This window comes from Aythya ferina (assembly GCF_964211825.1).
Source record: "Aythya ferina genome assembly, chromosome: 2".
Taxonomy (NCBI): domain Eukaryota; kingdom Metazoa; phylum Chordata; class Aves; order Anseriformes; family Anatidae; genus Aythya; species Aythya ferina.
The window spans coordinates 68,140,371-68,155,760 of NC_140297.1; the positions used below are offsets into that span (position 1 = coordinate 68,140,371).

At 39.1% G+C, this 15,390-nt stretch overlaps 1 protein-coding gene across 20 annotated transcripts in view; it reads right to left on the reverse strand.

Moving 5' to 3' along the window:
• The window catches only part of ARPP21 (cAMP regulated phosphoprotein 21), a 152,709-nt gene that overhangs the window by 78,779 nt on the left and 58,540 nt on the right, over positions 1-15,390 (reverse strand). For 15 of the 20 annotated variants that reach the window (XM_084511656.1, XM_084511654.1, XM_084511658.1 and 12 more), the window contains 2 exons: positions 6,683-6,791; positions 4,693-4,794 (listed from right to left, as the gene is read on the reverse strand). The exons of 1 other annotated variant lie outside the window; for it this stretch is intronic. In XM_084511656.1, the coding sequence (XP_084367782.1) occupies positions 4,693-4,794; positions 6,683-6,791 (211 nt within the window). The remainder of the gene's footprint in view (positions 1-4,692; positions 4,795-6,682; positions 6,792-15,390) is intronic. 4 more of the 20 variants (XM_084511649.1, XM_084511647.1, XM_084511648.1 and 1 more) reach the window with 1 other exon arrangement.

Genomic DNA, 15,390 nt, shown 5'->3' on the forward strand with positions numbered 1-15,390 from the left:
TTCATATGAGATTTTTATAATTTATTAAGCAAGCAGAGAGGTTTTCTCCCTTTACAGTGTCTTGATGGGAACCATTACAAATTGCATTATAGACCTATGGACAGATTCTGTAATTACTTCATTTGTCTTTCTGGCTGAAGATGCTGGCACAGGGTCACCAATCCTTGGAAACTATTTTGCAGTATGGGCATGAGGCTAAGAAGACAGGCAGGGTGTTTTTTTGTTGTTGTTGTTTGCTTCTTGTTGTTGTTGTTGTTGTTGTTTGTTTGTTTGTTTATTATTATTATTATTATGTTATTCTTAGTGTTAAAAAATCACATGGTTAAGCAGCTCTGGATAGCAATTTAGCTACTACAAGATCACGACTGGCTTTCCTGATATACAGCAACAGTAACCTTCCTAGTGCTTTAAACTGAACATTAAGTACACAGCACAGCTATTGTCAAAAATATTTTTAACACTTGGTTCTCATACACTGATCAAAGATACTGACAACAAATCTACAAAAGGAAAAAAAGATATGCAAGATTATCTACAAATTCACCTCCTCGAGGGCCTCTACATGCCAGATTTCTATTGGGGTTCTTTGTACGACTAATTGTCATTTATGAAACTAGTCTTTTACTCTTCAATTTCCAGAACCTTTTCAAGTCTCAACATGCATCAGCCTTGCCAGTGCACTAGGTCTACTGGGGGTTGCTGTTCTTGTTTTTAATTGCATTAGCCAAGATAACTATTAACATGCAGCAATATCCTGCATTGGATACCATCAGATAACCATCTGCATGTCAGTTAACAAGACGTGATAGATCTCAGGCTTCCAACTAATGTTTATTGCCTGATCTGCAACAACAAAGGCAGGCTCTGTACAGCAGTCTTAATACCTATTGGCTTATGGTAGCCAACACAAGGTATGTCTTTGTTTTGGCTTTATTTTAAAAGCTCTTCTTCCTATTATAATGATAGGACAGGGTGTAGCCAGCTTTTCATACTTTATTCTGTGACTCTTGAATCAGAGAGCAAAAATATCCTCAATGTTTTCTTAAGCAAAAGAATCATGACTTGATTTATCTAAAGGATCTGTCTCTTCATAATACGCTACTTAGTCAAAAACAGCCATTACAACAAACAAACAAAAATAAAAAGTGTGATGTATTTCATTTAATAAGTTCCATGTGTACCATGGGCAATTCTAGCATTTGTGTAATTAATAAAGCATCTACATTTTTCAGTGAATAAACAATAATTACTAGAGAATGCATTTATGAACAATGGATGTGATTTATGTGATTCTGGCTCATGAGGTTATACATCGCATTAACCTCAAAGAATGAAATTTCCCTTAAGTAATTTGATTGCTAGTCTTTAGAATCAATTTTCTGCATGCTTAAAAGCCAAAAGCACTATACCATTTACACACACATTTGAGATTCTCATTTCAATGTAATATTTGGATTGATGCATACAGAAAGAACAACATATACTTTTTTTATTCTTTTAGATTGTTCAAGGGTGGGAGAGGCAATTAGTTTTTCAATGTACTAAAAACAACTGAAGCAGTTCAGATGAGAAACTTCTTTTCAAGTCCCAGATGCTCCAGGTTCTCTGTTCCAGTGTACTTTTTTGTAAAATTCACAAGGTGTTGTAAAGCTAGGTTTCCAATAAAGTAAGTTTTACGAAAGGATGATTGTAGGCTTTACAATAGAATGACAGAGCTCACACAGTGCTGCTTTATTGTTAGCAGCCTGAAAAGTTTAGGAGGTACATGCTTTGCAGTTCTTATTTCAGTGAGCTTAAGTGATCAAATGCATTAAATATTTGTTCATCGACCCTTATATTTTGATCTTCATTAATCCTTTATTCACCAATCCTTTCATTAAAATAATTCATTAACATGCTTTTCTCTCAGTCCCTGCCACCTGCTATGACTCTACACGACAGGAGTCATTAAAACCTCCAGCTCCCCTTATCAAAATTAATGATAGCCAACACAGCAGATGGAAAACTTGACAGAGAGTGTAATTTAAACTGACTAATATCAGACTAATCATCATAAGGGCTGTCATAATGATGGCATTATTCATGAACATATTTATTTCGTTAAAACTTCCACTTGGAGATGAAGATATCTGGTGCACTAGAGTGCTGCAAAAATAAAATAATCAAAAGAAGGGCAAGCAAGCTTTCTGTTAACCAACATGTGAGGGCCACGTTAAGACATTTTTCACAGCACTAGTAACATGCACAGAATTTTTTTCCCCTGTAACTGGGCTGCCTTTTCCTCCTAAATTTTGTTCTAAATTCTGATTCTTGGGCTGATAGGTTGCCCAGAGTTTGGGATACTTGAGGCATATTTAGAGTAATGCTAGATGAAAGAAGTTATGGCAGTATTCTTGACCTTCATTGCTGCCCTTTGGAGACTTCTCATGCAAACCTTCTTCATGCATACTCTAATTAGAAGTGAAATATCTGTAATCCACTTTCTAAGGTTCATAAGCAAGGCACTAATAAAAGCTTGACTACAGGAGTGTGAATAGCATAGAGATAATAAGAATACTGTATGATTAATCGTTCCCTGTCTCTCTTTCTGTGTCTGTAATTTGCAAGATGACAAGACTTACATGCTTAGGTACCTACCTCAGAGAAACGTGGGGAAATAACAAACAATCACAAAATCCTCTAAAACTATGAAGTCCTACATGCAGCAAGTGGCTACCTATGATATGAAGCCCCTCTTAAAATTGACCAAAAAATTACATTGTTCACTACTACAACACTTTGACATCACCCTAGAAACACCTCATCTGCGAGGAGTGCTCCACACAAAAAAAACTCAGCTAAGAAACAAATTCCTATTCATATTATTAGTACTGAATTAGTGCTGAAATTCACTGCAACATGATGTATTCCTGGCTCACTAGCACCTGCAACAGCAGAGAGAGAGAGAGAGAATGAATGGATATGAGAGAGAGAGGGAGAGATATCTACATTGCTGATCTTTAAAAAAGCTCACTCCCAATCCACTTAAGATGCCTACCACAAACCACACTGTCACTTGCTACTTGGAGATGCTAACCCAAAAGATCACACCAACCTCCAGCTGTGGGCAACTACAAGCTCACCACTTGCCTGCCCTCAAAGTTCACAAGTCTAAAGATAAAAACAGCAGCACATTGGGGAATGAGTTTCAGCACACTTCTCCAGCCATTTCAGTTTCCCAGCCTGGCATTTCTAGCTGCTGCTCATGATATAAATGACTTTTTTTGGCCACAACTTTCCATGTGGTATTTTTAATGATGTTTTGCCTCATTTGCAGTCTGCTTCAACCCTCCCCCCTTCCTTTTTTTTTTTTTTTTTTTTTTTTTTTTTTTTTTTTTTTAATATTTTTGGTTTTGCAAAAGCTCCTTTGTTATAAGCCATAAACTGCAACTTTCATATAGGAGACAGGTTGCAAAAAGAGGATCAAGAATGACTCAGCAACTCTATTGTATATATTGTGACAATAGTTACATCAGACCCACATGCTGAAAGCACAATGCAAACTGAAGGACTTCTGCTTTTACTGGGACTTTCACAGTTAAGAAAGAAAAAGCCAGCCTACAAACATTCAGCAAACTACTTATAAACAAGCAAAATTACTTATCACAAATGAGACAACACACCTTAAAACTATAGAATGCATTCTGCTACAGCACAAATAATTCAGATGTGTGAAACTCCAAAACCAGAGCAATATATAAGGACACCTTAAAGAGGTATTAGTCCTGCAACTTATGAACAGATTTAATTTAAAAGGACACTGCCAAATATGATTCAGTAAGTTTTAATTGGTTTTGTTCCCACCTTCCTCTAAGTGAAAGAGCTTCCACTGAGATGTGAGATAAAACAATAAAATGTTAACTTCCTCCACTTCTTTCTTCTCTCCCCTTTTAGGATCCTTTCATTACAGTAGTACAGCAAATTACGTTTTTCTTTTTTTCAGAAACATGAGGTAGAGCTCACAGATGTTTCTAATTTAAATGTTTTCGTGTAGCTTTGTTGTGAAAGTTCTCATTTTTTTGGTAACACAGGAATTACAATGCCATTTCCTTTTTATTTCTTTCACAGTAAAATCATCAACAACAACTCTTTCTGGTGGCAGAAATAATTGGTCATTTTTTTAAAAAAAGTGCAACTTAACATTTAACCTCTGTTTTTTCTTTGTTCTTAATGTCCTCAGTCCTACAGCAGTGGTCTAAAGCACATAACCATCAGGAGGCTCTGCAGAATACTGCTTGAAAAAAATTGATCTAGCTAGAGGCATATGTGATCCTACTACTTCAAATCATTGAAAGTGTCCATTTAAATCACTGCTCTTTGGTTGGCAAAAGAGAAGGAAAAAGAAAACCTTGACCACACAAACACAAACATTCAAAGAAACAGGATAAGCACTCCTTGGACAACATGCTGGGTCTCATCTCTTCTCTCTATCCATCTCTCTGCAACTCTTATCATCATCATCTCCTCCTCCTCCAGAAAGCAAGCTCAGCACTTCTCAAGCTCCTCTAAGAGCCTCTTCTCCAGGTGCCTGTCCCTGTCATCTCCAGCTCCACAGTGCAAATCCAGTTGCAGCATTCACATCGGAGGGGGAGAATACTGTCTGACTACCAGGAAAGGTATGGCACTAAAGGGACAATGAAAACAACTACTCACATCTTGTGCAAATATTCTCTCCCTCACTCTCTGATACTCCTCTTCTCTCTCTTCAATTGATTTACTTCGTCTGTCATCTCTAAATGGAAGAATTCTGTTTTGCTGAGCAGAAAAAAAACCAGGAGGGTTATATAAGTTGAGCTGTTAAAAACTGCCATTAAGAAACTGTCAGCTGAGAATAATCAATTTTCACTCAAACAAATGAAGCATGAAAACGATAGCTTTCATTCCTACAGTGGTGCACAAAGCACCGTGTCTTGGGCCGGGCACCCAAAGCTTTCCAGGTAGATGCTGCCCGCAGAGTCAAGGGGCTGAAAGGAGGCTTTCTGCTCAACGCCTGTGAACCTGCAGTCCTAAATTCAGATGTTCTCACCCCAAGCCTAAGTGCCATTGCTTTTGACTGCTACCATTTCTCATCTCTCCTAGGGGCATGAGGAGCAGGGGGGAAGGCAGTACCGTGCTACCTATGGCTTTCTCAAGGAAGAAAAGAGGGAAACCAGGCAATAAGAACTAAGCTACAAGCCCTAAAAGAAACCCACCAAAAGCTGTCTTGACAAGGAGAAGTCCCAAATGTTTGGCATAAGACTTTTAGCCATTTCCACACCACAAGGAACATTTAACTTCAGTTTCACTGGGAAAATTGTGGTCCCTTTAGCCCCTAAATAAACCACAGTGCAGGAAATGGCTGTATCCTGAGGGAGGGAGGGAGGGAGGGAACAGAGGAGGATCCCCAGCAAGAAAGGCTTCATTTGCAATTAGGTTTCAAGCATTGCTCTTTCTCCACCCAACCAGCACCTTGTGAAATTGGTCATGCTGCTTTCCTTAGGTTGATCCCCACATTCACCACACCCTGAAAATGTCTGGGTTTTGTTTTTGAAGCCAACTGAGATGCAGCATAACTGGCAAGGCTGCTATATACAATGTAAAGACAAGGGGAAAAACAAAACAAAACAGAACAAAAAGTAAAACAAAACAAAACAGACAAACCAAAAAAGGAAAATCAGTCGTTTACTGAAAACACGAAGGAGAGTGCCAATTCAGAGACTCATTGGCAAGTACCTCCAACAAATACAGCCTAAGCAAAGAAAACACACACAGTCTACTTACCTGTGAGAATTTTCTCAGAACAGCAATTCACGTCAGAACCCGTTTTGATTTTTATTTTTCTGGTTTGTTAATATATTCCACATACACAGGTTGCATGAGATCAAAACAGCACAACACTCGCTTGTGAAGGCAGCACAAATGCACGGGTATCCCTGGCACTCCCCTAGGCATCTGACTCACCTATGGCAATGTAGTGTTATAGGACAAGCAACACAGGGAGACACTTCTGCCACAGTACATGCACAACAAGCAAGTAAGTCATACAGACAAGTAAAACATGGTGAGGGCAAAGGAGAAGGGAGGGAACTAAAAGATGAAACAGTTTCTTCTTTGGTGAAAGCTTATTTTAGGATGGTTTAAAAAGCAACCTGGCCTCACCATCACATGTTTGTTTGGGGCTTTTTTTTTTCTCCTTTTTGGGCTACACCAGTTTATCATCGGTCCATACTGAAATCCAACTCTGAATGGGTACAACTGAAGGAGAAAGCTGTAGGGAGTGGAACAACTGCCATAGTTACGCAAGACATTTAGAAATGCAACTGACACAGCCTTTCCACACAGCCCGGAGCTTCGGCATTCTCCCCCCTGTAGGCATGCAGCAAGTCCTGCGCCAAGCAAACCACCCATGCAGACCCACATACTGCCACGGCTGAAGCAGCCACACCAGGGCTCGATGCTACCCACAGTACGTACACCAGAGGAGGCTGGGGGGACGGGATGGGAGGGCAAAAGGAGGAGGAGGAGGCAGAGGAAGAGAAGAAGAAGGAAGAGGAGGAGGAAGAGAGCAACAACAAAAGAACAACAATAACATCAGTCAGCCCACCTTCAAAAAAAACAAACAAACAAAAAAAAAATTTCAGCAACTCTCGAACCGAGAACCAACCTGATTGTCTTCTTTATCAATACTAGAGTTAGCTCGCTTCAAGATAAATCGCTTCTGGGATTCTTCACCTTTTTCATCTTTTAAATGTTCAGAAAACCTTTGCTCTGGTCTGCCAGCAAAGTAAAACATAGCAATAAAAAAATCTTTCTTTTGGTTTTGGTTTGATCTTTATTTTCTCAGTGCTCTTTGTTTTCACAGAGGCATTCAGTGCAAAACCAGTTAACATTCATGCTCATGGTGAGATGCTGCCTATAAGCTGTCTGGGGCTGTTGCCTCACTGTTTAGTGTTATTGCTATGAATAGCTTTTGTTGCTGTTGTTACTTAGTAAGGAGCAGGAATTTCAAAGTCTCGGTCGCTGAAATATTTAGACTCCCCTCTCTGCAACTGAAGGACAGGAAAATAAATTAGTATACTGCATGTTAATTCACTCCTTCAGTAGCTACGATCTCTGGCAATGAGAGCTTCATGAAGAGTGCCCACCTTTACAAGTAAGGAAAAACTTGATGTAAATCTTAAGAGTAAAGCCTGCTTTCTCACTCCTAGCAAACAAAAACATTAACTGGAGGGACTGATGGTATTTTGCTTAAAGAAATAATTATCTCATCATTGTTAAGCGGGGAAAATTCTCCAGAAGAGTCAGGGATCAATTAGTTCACTGATTTAAACCCATCCAGACATTTATTTTTTAAGAGCCACCAAACAATACACATTTAAAGCTTTGAGTTTTCAGGTTCAAAAGCCAGGAGGAGCTGTTTCACGTTCTCCCATGTTCACACCTTACATAAAAAGCAAATATTAAGAAGCATCAAATGTCACCGAGCTGATCACTGCCACCCCTTGTAGCTGCTAACAGTGCTCAAGGCTGTGCCATTCCTGGACCCAAACCCTCGACCTGTGAAGTCCAACTGATTTCAATAGGACAACCAGCAGCCTCAAGAAATGAAGAGCTGGAATTCATACACTATCACCCACAGATAAATCACTAACTGTTTTTAAAAAGCAGCAGTACAGTGTGTTGTGTCAGAAGGCTTCTATCAGGGAACACAAACCTTGCACTCTGCTGAAGGAGCACTTCTGCTTCTAGCAGCAGCACTCAAAGGAGATGCTTGTGCCTGAGAGACCTTCATAAAGCAGACACAACTGTTACTGACATTAACAATCCTGAAGAAATCAAATGTAAAATTTACAGAATTCAGTGACTTCATAAATAACTTCTAAAACTCCTCTGCAACTTTAAAATAAAAATCTCTGCTTTGTTTTATTCCAGAATGAAAAATTAAATCTGATGTGTAAGTCAGCCATCATTTTGTTGTTCTATCAGTCAGATTTGCACTTAACTAATTAGCAATGTATTTCTAATCCAAAAACAGCATGTATTCATGCCATAATTACAGTCCATTACAATTCACTCTCAGATGCACAGGAAGCATTTATAATGTACTGTTAAAAATTTAATATTAAGAGACAGCAGCTCTCCTGCCTTGTTTCCTGTAAGAATTTGAAGGACTCCAACATCTTTTCACAATTAGCATTTTGGTGACAAAGTGACAAAACATAATGGCCTCATTTCCACATATTTTGAGAATTCAACCCATCCAGTGCTAACACCTTCATCTATCAGCTGAAGGTGTTAGCACTTTAAGATATCAGTCCAAGCATGAAAGTTAGCAGGCTCTCTGAATGCCTTACTGGCCTTAGAATCACAGAACCATCTAGGTTGGAAAGGACCTTCAAGATTACCAGGTCCAACCATCAACCTGACCTACTGAGACACTTTTTTGGCAAACCCAGAGAGGCTTGGCACTCCTTAGTCGTTAGACTGCATAGTCATTATATCATTACAGGCAGTGGTGATTGCTCATACCAGAAATACTACAAATCCCAATTATTGGACTGCTTGGTAGCTTTCCTGCCTTTATTCCCATGAATAAGCACTGTACCTGCACAACCAGAAAAGATGTGTTACCTCAGATATTCTGCTCTGAGATCACCAGCAGAAGACTGCTATTTTTCTGGTTTTGTTGCTTAGAACATAAACAAAAATTCTGCAACTGTACTATCAATGTAAAACATATAGTTGCAAACTATCTGCTACACATCTAACCCATTATAAATTGAGCATAATAAATACTTGGGATTTTAAAATGCAGAAAAAAAGTTTCAAACTTACCAAAATTAGAAAAAAAGCATGAGAAAACAAATTGAGTGTCCCCTCTGACTACTAGCATCTAAATAACAAGTTTTCATATCTCATATATTACTTTCATGTTTTAATCCAATTTTCAATTTCATTAACTGTTTATAAAATCTTTCCACCTGTCAGAAGATGATTAGAAGCATGAGATCAAGCCGTGATCAAGTCTAATCTAATGATCTGGTAATGTTTCTGTTAGTAAAATTGATCTATGAGCCCAGTATGTGATTGATCCCCAGTTGCGAAAAGACATTTGTTTGGGCAGAGAGAACCTGTGTACGTGCAGAGCATTAGGGAACACAGCAGGGCTACGTGAGCCCCATAAGATGATCCACCCCTCTCAGTCATCACTGCAAGTCCATGGTTACCAATTAGGCAGCAAACAGCATAACTAGCTCGATGAACAGGGATGCAAAAGCTGAGGGAAGGCTGTCAAGTGAGAACTGGGACACCACAGCAACAAGCATCTTAGGGCAAACCAACCTGCAGACCTCACCAACTAAGTGCTCAATTTCAGAAAATTCAACAATCAGTTGAGACAAGTATGTGATATACGGAGTAATAATTCATGTCAAGAAGATGGTTGATATTAATAAAGAAGGGGGAGATGTGGGAGTGTGGCCATGGGGGTTGACAAGCCCAGTGGTTGGTGATAACATCAGACTCTTAACGATGAGGCCATCAAGAATGTAAAGAGTTTAGAGGGAACAAAAAAGGGTGATTCGGGAGATGCCATGCCATTGGGTTGCTTGTTCTCCAGCCCTTAAGGCATGGAAGTTGCTGTGTGTTTGCTGGTTACCAGACAAAGTTGTTTGACCAGTGAAAAGTTGTTTGAAAAGGACTGCTATGGGGCAAAGGGTATAAGAGGGGAGCCTGTCCTCAAGATGAAAAGGCAACATGATATAATGAAGTTATGTCATCAATAAAGAAGTAGAAAGAAGGAATGAATAGGGACAGGCTAGCAGAACAGGGACCAGAACAAGAACAGGGACACCGATTGCCTCATGAAGATAGGTTCGGCCAAACTCAGCAAACTACTCAAAGAAGCTTGTACAGAAAGTCACTGGAAGCAGGCACAATGGAGCTGGAAAGAAGCTCAAGCTGAGAGAAGCGGACCCACGCACACAACTGCCTCTCACTGGTAAGCAGTTGCGCATTTTGGCAAATCATATGTCCTTAGAAACAAAGACTATCCTGGCAACCTTACAGCTTATTCCCTTTATTAACAATCAGACAGTTTATAACCCTGAAATATGGGACCAAATTGAGGTCAAGGTGTGGGACTCTGCTACTAAAAGTGACAAGGTTGCAGTGGGATTGCTCGGCAACTGACGAGCAGTCTCTGAGGCCTTAAAGAGCCATGGGGGGCCACAGTCAGAAACGTGGGGTTTGCCAGACAGTGAGGGAGCTGTGGGTTCTTTTACTAATCCGACTGCTACACCATCGGCCCCTCCGCTGCTAGAGATGCCCCCTGGTGACCTGGATGTGCCTTTTGACCCAGGCCCTATTAGCCTTGAAAAGGAGATGGATACGTTTCCCTTCGATCCGGGAAAAATAGGGTACATAAGGCCCAAAGGCCGAGTTGCTTAACAATCTAAAGCGAGACATATTGTTCCCACAACTAGCCCTGGAATTCTCCGGTGTTTGTAATCAAGAGAAGGAATGGAAAATGGAGACTGTTATATGATTTGAGAAAAATTAATGAAGTTATGGAAGATGTGGGAGCACTTCAACCAGGACTAGCAACTCCAACTGGGCTCCCCCAGTCATGGGCATTAGTAGTAATAGACTTAAAGGATTGTTTGTTAAACACTTGCCTTTTAAAACTTTGCCATGTTTATGTTTCAATTGATACCTTTTCTGATTGTACATACGTATAGGCATACTCGGGTTTAGTATGTAAAAGCAATGTTCTGTATATTTAGAAAGTTCGAAGTTAGTGTGTGCGCGTTGGTAGAGCGTAGACTCCCTGCGCAGCCAGCACTGTTTACTTGCCTTTTATAAATATTACTAAATTCAGATTGAGGTGTATCTTCATTTATAACAATATCAATGGGATTTTTGTGGTATGAAAGTGTACTGAGAAAATCTGAATGTATGACCAATTATACCTTACAGGCTCAGAAACCAACACACAGGGGAGGAGAAAAATGAACGGGGAATGTAGTTTTTATTTGATACAACCTTTTGATCACCCAAATTTATTATTGCTTGACATTATTGGTGGAATAAACCATCTGTGCCCTAAAGCACAACTTCACAAAAACACAAATCACGTTAAGAGTTCATTTAGCATTTCCTAGAAGTTGTCAGCTAACCCTCAATATCAGTTAGATGCTTGTTTTCCTGGGAACAAGTTTCAGAGCAGAACACTGTGTATTTCTTCCTTCCCAGTAAAGTTTTCACTCAGAGAAATTGGTTCTCAGAAAAAATCACTTCTCTTTGCCTTGCATCCTCAGACAGATGCAAAATCCCTTTATCACTCCCCTCAGATCTTCCAAAAGTAAAATTAAAAAAAAAAAGGTAGGTCTTTTCAGCAGGCAAGACCACCTCTCTTCTATCCTGCCTAGCAAATTATTCAGGTTGGTATCAGCAGGATACCTACAGAGACACAACTTCGGTAGGCTCTGCAGCACCCAAACCCTTTGCCATGCAAAGATTCCCTAAATTTCCCAAGCATCTGCAATCCTCTGCAAAGTCTCCTCATGTTGCTCAAAATCTCAGGAAACCTTTTATGTTCCATTTCCTTTCACAATGAAAAAAGAGAATTGATTACAAAATAACTTTTTGGTGAATGATCAGCTTACCCAATTCCCAGACACAGTATGGAAAAGGTCTTGCTACACCTTGGATCAAGTGCATTTGCATTTCTCTTCTGGTTCAGAAGCACTTCTATATATTTTACTGAACTGCCAGGTCCAACCTTGGGGAAAACATTCAGGTAAAATCTCAGAGCAATATTGCTCCCCATTTCTAGTTGCTGTGCTCCTTTTCTCATGCAATCATTTCAAATCTTTCAGGCTCATTTTTGTGTTGGGAGAGCATTACAATGGTCATTTCAAGGTAAGGGTCAAGTTTCATATTTTTGTGCCCAGAATAATTTCACTGTGTGGATGACCAAGCACTGGCATAGTTTACCCAGAGAGGTTGTGGAGCCAACCTCTGTGAAGATCTTAAAAAGCCATCTGGACAAACAACCAGCTCCAGACAACCCTGCTTGAGCAGGAGAGTTGCACCAAATGACCTCCGGAGGTCTCTTCCAACCTCAGCTATGCTGTAAAACACAAGTCTTATATTCAGTACCAAATCCTTAGCAAAAACAACCTCCATCACTACCTTTTTGTTTGCTTTTTGTCTAGCAAGTTTGCTATTGTAATTTCCTATTGGCATTTTATAGTCACTTAAAACACATCTGCAGTCCCTACTTAAACAAGGTCCCAACAATTTTTCTGGATTCATTCCTTACAATGAAGCCTGTACTTTGGAAAGGTCAGAGCTGGAATAAGTAACAACATTTCTGTGTATCAAATTAAAAACAAACAAAAAAAGAGGTCAAGATTTGATAGCAACATCCGTTATATGACTTTTCTATTATCATCATGGTGATTTTAATGTGACGTAGTCTCATTCTTCCATTCACTTCAGCGTTCCTCTCAATTTATTTCAGTATGACAGAACAGAGTTCTCAGGCATACTTGTTAATGGAATATTTAAGGAGAATTCCCCATTATGCGCTCATTTAATGCTTTTCATTCCAAGTCAGCAATTATAAGATGTTAAAAAAAAAAAAAAAAAAAAAAAGGGCAAAAAATACACACAAACAAAACCCTACTACGTAAGTGTCTTAACCAGGTATTCAGTATTTAATCAAACAACAGATTCTAAAATCATTTTGCCAAGTGGTAACAGCCATCAGGATACACACACTAAGTAAGTCATGGGGTTTTTCTTGCATGCATTATGTTCAGAAACATCCTAATGAACTTTCATAAATGTTTATATGGAAGATAAGAAATGGAACTGGAAAAAAAAATCTGCACTCATTTAAAATAAGTTAATTAGTTCTGAAATAACTGGCCAGGAAACAGGAAACACAGATACCACACCAAAAGGACAACCAAAAAAAAAAAACAAGCACAAGCTTTGAATGTTATGCCTCTCAAGACTTAGTCACTGTAATAGCAGAGCACAGAAGCAGTCTGGGATTGTCAGGGCTGACTTACACAGTGCATACATCTTTATTATGTGGCATATGTTTCTGACAGCACCACAGTGCACAGGCTGTTGCATGATGTCTTTCAAAAGAAGCAACAACCTTACCATGTGTGGAAAAGACAGTTTACCAGTACAGCGCCTGATAAAGTTTAAAATCTAGCAAATGTAGCATTTATCATCTGCAAAAACCTCACAGGTAACAGTGAGGCAGCTGTCTGAAGAAACGGAATATTGGAAAGCAAGTTCAAAAATGAAGATCGCTGTGGTATGCACAAGTCTTAAAAAAAAAAAAAAAAAAAGTGCAGCTTTGCATTTGAATGCAATGCTCATTTAATGCACTTAATGGGGGACAGGATGCTAATAATTCTCTCCTGAATAAGTGACAACACATAGGGAGACAAGTAGGGTAACGGGGCTAAGAACGGGCAAAACAGCATCCCTGGGTACTCTACTCTCAGGATCATCATCTGGCAAACAAAATGAAGAACTGACTCTGTGTTCTTCCATAAGCAGACCATCAGGAGAGTAATGGGACCGCAAGAGCAAGCAAGAAGTGCATCTTCTGACAGGATGCGGAGAAGTTGTGAAGATTTAGGGCACTGTTACACAGGTGTTCTGATGGTTTAACCATGTTCTCTTGTTATTTGCACTTGGCTGTGTTTTTTTTTTTTTTTTTTTTTTTGTTTTGTTTTGTTTTGTTTTGTTTTTGTTTTTTTTTGGTTTTATGCCAGAGGCTCTCCTATGGCTCTGCATTACAGCCACAATAAAACTATGTAAGCATTACTGTTTCTTTGCTTTACTCTTTGCGTTACCTTTTGGGCCCAAAGTCTATTATCTGCAGTAAAATTGACTGCTTTGATCTTGAAGGTATGTGGATTTGTAAATTCTTGAACTTGCAGAATGTAAGTTGGAAACAAATACCATCATTGTCAAAAGGCACCAACTACATGATGTAAGGCAGCAGAATTACAGCCCCAGTGCTTAAATTATTTGATTAAATTCTCTCAGAAAAATAGTTTTGAGAAAGGTGGACCCTGTATTCAGGGGCTGATGGATGCTCAAACACACTTACTAAAAGTCAGAGTGGGAATTTAAATACAGATAATTGTTAAAGTATAGTGCAGTTATATTATCATAACTTAATACTTAAAACCACTCAAGATGGCATTTCAAGCATTTGAAGGTAAATGCCTCATTAACAGATTGCTGCTTTTATAGTATGAGTCACTAAGAACTTCTGTTATGATGATAAAAGCACATTGAAAGACATCAAAAAAATCTATCCTGCACAAAGTGCTGTAGCACTTGAAAAAAAAATCAAATACCAAATGCTACATTTTTTATGGTTACAGACTGTACATTCTAGCAGTTTTCAGAACAGTATCTGCACACTAAACACGTTCTGTATTTATTACCAAACAACAAGGATATTAAAAGTCACAAAAATTCCGATAGGCATTCTCCTTCTCTATTAGAAATGATCAGAGTTCATAAATTTTACAGGATTGAAAAGACCAGGGCTTGTAACACTACATGGAAGCTAAGACTTTGTTTTCTTCTTGCTGTTGTTCAGAGGTGTGTGGCATAAGGACCACACAGACACCAGGGTTCTTTTAGGATCAGTGACTGCTACTTCTTTATTGATAATATAATTTCAACTCTTACTTCAACTCCTTTACTGAGGACAGGCTCCCTTCTTATACCATTCGCTCAACAGCAGTACGTTTCCACTAACTATTCATTGGTCAAACAACTTTGCCCATCAACAGCAAACACCCAACAACTTTAATCTCTTAACGGCCAGAGAACAAGCAGTCCGAGACAGCAAGGTGTCTCCTGAATTGAGTCAAATGTTATCACCAACCATGGGGCTTGTTGACCTCCATGGCAACACTCCCACAGAGGTGAGGAGTCTGTCACCTTCTCCCACTCCTTTGAGAAGGCAAGTAGATTGCCATGTATTAAAAAACAAGCAAACAAACAAACAAACAAAAAAAAACCCTCACCGCTTCAAAATTTTCTGTCCTAGTACCCTAGCAGCATGATTTCTGTGGGGCTGTCGCTGGTAGCATTTATCATTTATCATTATGAAGATAATGGTGAAACTGAAAGCTACATGAGAGAGAGAGACTATGTACACTGAATCTCCTCTATACCAAGTTATTCTGCATGAGGACCAAGCAGAGGGCCAGATACTGGACTCTTTCAGACCATATAGTATTTAAAGAATTTAATCCAATTTATCATAACACAGCTCATGACCGTCACAAAACTTCCCAACACTTAATTTCTGTTTTA